The sequence below is a fragment of the Brassica napus genome, chromosome C3, assembly GCF_020379485.1.
Source record: "Brassica napus cultivar Da-Ae chromosome C3, Da-Ae, whole genome shotgun sequence".
NCBI lineage: Eukaryota > Viridiplantae > Streptophyta > Magnoliopsida > Brassicales > Brassicaceae > Brassica > Brassica napus.
The window spans coordinates 23,068,141-23,074,955 of NC_063446.1; the positions used below are offsets into that span (position 1 = coordinate 23,068,141).

The 6,815-nt window shown below is 33.9% G+C and overlaps 2 protein-coding genes across 2 annotated transcripts; one reads left to right on the forward strand and one right to left on the reverse strand.

Moving 5' to 3' along the window:
- The first annotated feature begins 2,751 nt into the window (after positions 1 to 2,751).
- Positions 2,752 to 4,749, forward strand: LOC106384123 (LRR receptor-like serine/threonine-protein kinase RPK2). Its single transcript, XM_013824137.3, has 2 exons — positions 2,752 to 2,950; positions 3,398 to 4,749. Exon 2 carries the CDS (start codon positions 3,412 to 3,414, stop codon positions 4,552 to 4,554), a length of 1,143 nt encoding a protein of 380 aa, XP_013679591.3. The 5' UTR covers positions 2,752 to 2,950; positions 3,398 to 3,411; the 3' UTR covers positions 4,555 to 4,749.
- A 604-nt stretch (positions 4,750 to 5,353) lies between these two features.
- LOC106388644 (ninja-family protein AFP4) lies at positions 5,354 to 6,570 on the reverse strand. The gene has a single exon (XM_013828760.3). It carries the CDS (start codon positions 6,341 to 6,343, stop codon positions 5,492 to 5,494), a length of 852 nt encoding a protein of 283 aa, XP_013684214.2. The 5' UTR covers positions 6,344 to 6,570; the 3' UTR covers positions 5,354 to 5,491.
- Between the last annotated feature and the right edge of the window lie 245 nt (positions 6,571 to 6,815).

Below are 6,815 nucleotides of genomic sequence, written 5' to 3' on the forward strand. Positions count from 1 at the left end.
GTAAATCGGTTTATCACTCAAATAATATAATTCATCTATAATTTTGTATTTTACAAACTACTATACAACCAATGGTTTAGATGATTAAGAAAAGTAAAACAATTTATATACAAGAAAAAAACACACTCTTTGCATGCATGACATAAAACAATCTTTATGTATTGATTATAGTTTCATCATACATTGCTATGCATAATTATCAAGCCATTTGATATGTATTTTATTTGAAGATGAAAACAACTATCAGTAAAATATCATATATATTAGGTATCACATAATCAAATAAAATACACAATTAATATTATGAGTGAAATCTAATAGAATCATAACATAATAGTCTAGTTGTTTGGTTAAACGGATCTTAAAACTATAAATAAATGCAAAACTGTCATGTACATATATATATATTATTATAACAGAAGTATTTTTTAATTAGATTTTAATAATATTCTTCCAATAAATTTGTATTTAAAATGTAATTATATATTTTTTTAATAATAAAAAACGTAATTAATATTAAGTATTATTATGAACGAATATTAATTTATTTTGATTTATAGAATAAGAAATAACATTCTGGTAATATTTATGTATACATAATTCATATTCATAATTAAATTACTACACCAACTAATAAATATAAAATAACTTAATCCATTTCTTAACTATTTTATAGATTAAAAAAATTACAATATTCCAAATAACATATATTCATGAATTTACAACATACTTTAACTTATTAAAACAAAATAAAGTAAGATATTTTAAATGATATAATTTTATATATTTAACATATATGCTACTAAAGACGGATCATTTAAAAAATCAACTACAAAAAAGTTGCTGGACCTCTTCTTTATAAATTTAACTAATTAAACGAAATATATTCTTTTCCTAACAAAAACAATATAAACAAAACAATAACATTTTAAATAAAAGCAATATATATATCTAAATAATTAAAACTACATTATCAATCTATTCAAATATATTTGATATCTCTTAAAAAACATGGAACTCATTATATACAACATATAATGATGACTAAGTTTAAAATAATAAAAAATTAGACATGGGCATTCAGATCTTCGGATTGGGTCCATGCCGGTTATCAGATCTGCTCTTTGAGATCTTAAACATTTGGACAAATTAGATACTTAATTATTTTTGGTCCAGACTTAAGTAAGTTGGTTTCTGTCGGATCCGGTAAAAGTAATGTCTATAATTAAAATGCATGTAAATACCTATAAATTTTTATACATTTTGAATTTTGAATATTTAGGATTCGAAAAAGACCCAAAATACCTAAACTGGAACTCGAAAATACTTGAAATATTCAAATACCAAAATTTTATTCAAAATTTGATCTGAGGACTCGAAAATATCTAAACATTTATCTGAATACCCGAATTATATTTCTGAAAATGTGACAATTTTCCTAGATGTGAAACTATAACCACAAAATCTGACCCGAAACATAAAAAAAAAGGATATTTGTAACACCAAAAATATACCAAAATACTCAAATGTAACTAATATATACAAAATCTTTCAGGTATTTCAAATATCCAACCGAGTCTCGGGTAGGACATAGACCCGAAAGGAAACCCGCATGTCAATTTTTTTATCTAATAGGTATTTTAGCGTAGACTTGGGCCCGAACAGAACTTGTGTTTTTAGGTCAGTTTTGGTTCGTGTTTTCGGATCATAGTAAAATATTCAAACCTATGAAAAACTAACATGTATTTATATCTTTTTAATTAGATTTTAAAGAATAAATCCGTGCTTTCCAACATGTCTCAAAATTTAGTTAATATTAAAAATAAACCTAAAAACTTGATTAAGAGTTTTCTTATAATTTTGAAGCACACGCATCCTAAAAATATGATATTGTTTTCGTATTTAGGTTAAACTAATTTTAGTAACATGATATTGTTTTTAAATGTACCTAATAGAATATAAACAATAGCTAAAAAAACTTTTTCGAAGTAAAAAATACGAAAATGGTTTGTCGCCAATAGGAAATAAGCAAAGTGGACGCTACTCTTTTGTTCAGACAAAATTTTGATTCAATATTTTTTTTATCACGAGATTCATTAATTTTTGGAAATTAAAAAGAGAGAAGAAAAGATGCGTGTGACAGTGTTGAATTTTCATCAGTCTCCTCTTTTCTTATAAACTTCTATTACAATTATAGGTTCAAAAACTTAGTGTTAGTTTGCGGAAATGACTTTGTAATTCGAGTTATGTGCACGTCCATATACATATACTGTATATCTGTAATAAATATTAGCTTCTAACTTCCCCTGAACATTAGTTAATGAGAGATTGATTCGTCTTGGAGCACACTAGTAGAGTTGAAATATCGTTACATTTTATTATGACTCTTAACATGTTCTACGTGATTGATTCAAATAAACAATATAAATGCTCCCTCAAATTTAGTGATAAGATTTAGCCTTCAAAAAAAAATTTAGTGATAAGATAATCTCGTATCTACCTACTATAATTTTAATCAACCATGTACCTATTGTGATTTGATGCGGTGATACTATAATGTTTAACAGAAATGTGAACTTTACAACATGATTTATTGTGTTTATTATAGAACTATTAATGAATAGAAAATGCTTCTTCGAAGTTAAAAATACGAAAATAGTTTTTCAGCCAATAGGAAATAAGAAAAGTGGACCCTACTCTTTTGTTCGGACAAGATGATTTTGATACATTAAATTTTTAAAAATTAAAAAGAGAGAGAAGAAAAAGACTCGTGTGGGAGTGTTGAATTTTCATTTCTCTCATCTTTTCTTTTAAACTTCATCTCTCTGCTTCATCTGTTTCTCTCACTAAAAAGCTTTCTATTCTCATCATCTCGCTAAATTAGGGTTACAGGCTTGGATCTGAGATTGTTTCGAACGGTATTTTTGCTCGAAATAGCAGACTTTGAGAGGTGGGTTTACGATTTTGTGTAGGGGATAAGTCGCGAAGATGACATCTTTGCTTGATTTTATTTTATTTTCTGGCTTGTGGGCTTCTTCATACTCGAACGTAATTGGTGGGGTTTTTCTGTGTTCTACCTAAGAACTTGATTATTCAGATTTTGGAAGATTAAAGTTAGTTTATTTTCAATGAACTTGATCTCTGTCTTTATAGGAACCTCTGTTTAGTGTTTGGTTTTGCAAAAGGTCGTCTTTTTTATTTTAATTCAATTATGAAAATTTCTGATTGCTTTCTTGATTTTGTTTAACTAGCAAGGGCTTTTGCTTATTCTAATACATTCCAAGCTGCTGTTTTACTTTGCTTTGCTTGTCTGGACTGTTTAATTGAATTGAGATTTTGCTGATGTTTCAGTCATTCATCTTATTCTTACTGATTGCCACGTGTTTTCTCTCTACAGATTCTCAAGGCCCCATGGGAGATTCCATCACGCAAGATTATGCATCTTCCCCACTCGACAACGATGCTTCATCAGGGAAAGGCAGCGGATACAACTCGCTAGAGATTGCTTCCATCGCTTCAGCTTCAGCCATCGTCTCGGTTCTCATCGCTCTCGTGCTTCTCTTCCTCTACACTCGGAAGTTGCATCCGAGATCAAAGATCATGTCCACCACTACCAAACGAGAAGTCACTATGTTCATCGACATAGGAGTTTCAATAACCTTCGACAACGTTGTTAGCGCTACAAGAAACTTCAACGCCAGTAATCTCATCGGTAACGGCGGATTTGGAGCAACTTACAAAGCGGTAATAATCTCTCAAGACCAAGACGTCGTCGTCGCCATCAAACGCCTCTCCATCGGACGGTTCCAAGGCGTCCAACAGTTCCACGCGGAGATCAAAACACTCGGTAGGCTTAAGCACCAGAACCTCGTGACTCTTATCGGTTACCACGCGAGCGAGACCGAGATGTTCTTGGTTTACAACTATCTCCCCGGAGGCAACCTCGAGAGATTCATCCAAGAACGTTCCACGAGAGCTGTGGATTGGAGAGTCCTTCACAAGATCGCGCTCGACGTAGCTCGAGCTCTCGCCTACCTCCACGACCAATGCGTCCCGCGGGTTCTTCACCGTGATGTTAAACCGAGCAACATCCTCTTGGACGATGATCACAACGCTTATTTATCGGATTTCGGGTTAGCGAGGCTGCTCGGGGCTTCGGAAACGCACGCAACGACGGGCGTGGCCGGTACGTTTGGTTACGTGGCGCCCGAGTACGCGATGACTTGCCGGGTTTCGGATAAAGCGGATGTTTACAGCTACGGGGTGGTGCTTCTGGAGCTGCTCTCGGACAAGAAAGTGCTTGATCCGTCTTTTGTTAGGTACGGTAACGGTTTCAACATTGTGCAGTGGGGTGACATGTTGTTGAGACAGGGACGTGCCAAGGAGTTTTTCACGGCCGGTTTATGGGACGTTGGTCCGCATGGTGATCTCGTTGAGGTTCTGCACTTAGCGGTTATCTGTACGTTGGATTCTCTATCGACTAGACCGACTATGAAGCAAGTTGTACAGCGGTTGAAGCAGCTCCAACCTCAGCTCCGGTCTCATGTTGTCTAGTAGTTAAGAAATGTAGCTAATATGGTTACCACTTGGAAATTGTTTTTTTAATATAGTTTTGCGTTATTTTCTTTGTAATGTTTTAGTAAAATACCCTAAAATTGTTTTTTAAAAGTTTTGAAAATAATACAATTAACCTTATACAAACAGAATGAATCCAGATCATTTAAGAAATGTAGCTAATATGTTGACCCACTTGTAGATTGTTTTATTTTATAGTTTTTGAGTTATTTTCCTTGTAATCCTTTTGAAAAATAGCCTAAAATTGTTTTAAAAGGTTTGAAAATATTGCAATTAACCTTATAGAAAACTCAATGTGGTTTGCAAACAGAATGAATCCGGATTAAACAAAATACGTTTTTTTGTCAACACTTCCAATTTGTTTAATTATTAACAAAGTGTTGACAAAAAAATATTAACAAAAGATGTGCTATTAGTGTGGGTTAATATTTTATTTTATATCAGTTTTCATATAGTTTCGTAGTTTTTTGTTGGTTTGTGTTTGTACATGTGTGTTTTTATGACATAGATTTTTAAAAATTTATGGGTATACCGTATACATAATATTTTCAAAATTGAATCTTATGGATTAAAGTAAAGAAAATTTACATTCTAATAACAATGGATTTTAATAGAATCTCTAAATCAGTGATATGTACACTTTTCAATAATAAAAAGTCTAAAATGAAATTTAAAAGTGTTCACCCTAATAACAATAATTTTATTAATATTTTTAAAAAATATTTCTACTAGTAATCCTTCCTTATTATATTGTTTTGATTTATTTTCTTTGTAATAATTTTGAAAATAGCCTAAAATTGCTATAAAAGTTTGAAAATAATACAATTAACCTTATAGAAACTCAATGTGATATGCAAACGGAATGAATTAGCATATGGTTTAACAACAATTGGGTTCCTAATAAGAGTATTATGAACTACAAAGAAGAAGAAGGAAGCTTAACAACAATATCTCTAAGAGGGTTACTCGTAACATCACCACCACCACCGTCGGAAACGGTGCCTCCGCCGTGCCTAACGAACTCCGCCGGAGAAAGAAAACTGCCGTGGCAAACACACACGATCTTCACCTCCTCCTTGCTCCCTCCGTACCAATAAAGAAACCCTTCCACGCGTTTCCCGTCAGCTCCGACATCCCTCGTCGACACACAAGGCATGTCTTCCAAAATGTTCCTAGCCTTCTCCATCCCCGAAACTTCTTGGTTCTTTTTCTTCGCCGTGTTTCCATTTTCGCCCCTCCCGCTGACCGGAGCGGAGACAAGAAAACCATCTTTCTCTCCCTTCTCCTTTGTCGGAAGAGGAGGAACGTTAAATGACAGAAACGGCTTCTCCTCGGCTTGGACCTTTGTCTTCTCCGGTCGCTTCCTCTTCGCCTCCGTCTCCGTTTCGACAGGCAGAGAACGAGTCCGATCAAGCTGGAACATGTCCGAGACTCCACGCTCCACCGTCTGCCGCATATCTCCGCCGGATCTTTGTCCGTCGAAGACGAAACCTTCCGGTATGGAAGAAGATCGAGCCAGTTCAAAGTTCTTCCGTTTCCTCGATCTCGGATCCGTACCAAACTGACCATTCAGAGAAAGACCTAACGTTAGCTCAATATCTTTACCTTCTTCTTCTTCTTCATCCTTCTTCTTTGCCTCTTCCCGTCTCTCACCATGCTCAGAGTCTCTGTGACAAAAATGGTTGCTCGTGACGAAAAACTTCCCCAAAAGATTAGGGACTTGAACGACGCCGTTTGTGCTGCTTCCCCTTGCTCTTAACATCTCCATGATCTTCAAAAGAAACAGCAAATGCTGATCAAATATCTGAAAAAAAAACTGAGGTCAGAGAATCCGAGCTCGAATATGTTTAGTTTTACAATATCGAGAGAGACGAAACCATTTGTCTTTAAAATAACCACCAAGTGTTACTATTATAAACCTATAGTACTACAATTTGCAGTATTTTTATATTTGTCAGGAAAATCATGTTTCTGAATTATTTTACAAGCATAGTTGACGACCTTGTACGGATTTATTTCCCTTTAGTATATTTCACACAAGTTGGGCTTACAAAAATACGAAATATCCCATGAATTATGCCATCAAACTTTATTACCATGAGCAAAAGTGTTATAAAATTTCATTATTATAAAATTGAGTAGTATAATTTTGAATAATATTTCTTTTTGGTGGAAACAAGAAAAGATAGACGACCACCCACCACGCCACGTGGAAAAGGGCATCAAGTGGGGGAGAGAGC

Bases quoted from the DNA above. Each gene is read 5' to 3' on its own strand.
- LOC106384123 (XM_013824137.3), top strand. From the start codon at position 3,412: ATGGGAGATTCCATCACGCAAGATTATGCATCTTCCCCACTCGACAAC.
- LOC106388644 (XM_013828760.3), bottom strand. From the start codon at position 6,343: ATGGAGATGTTAAGAGCAAGGGGAAGCAGCACAAACGGCGTCGTTCAA.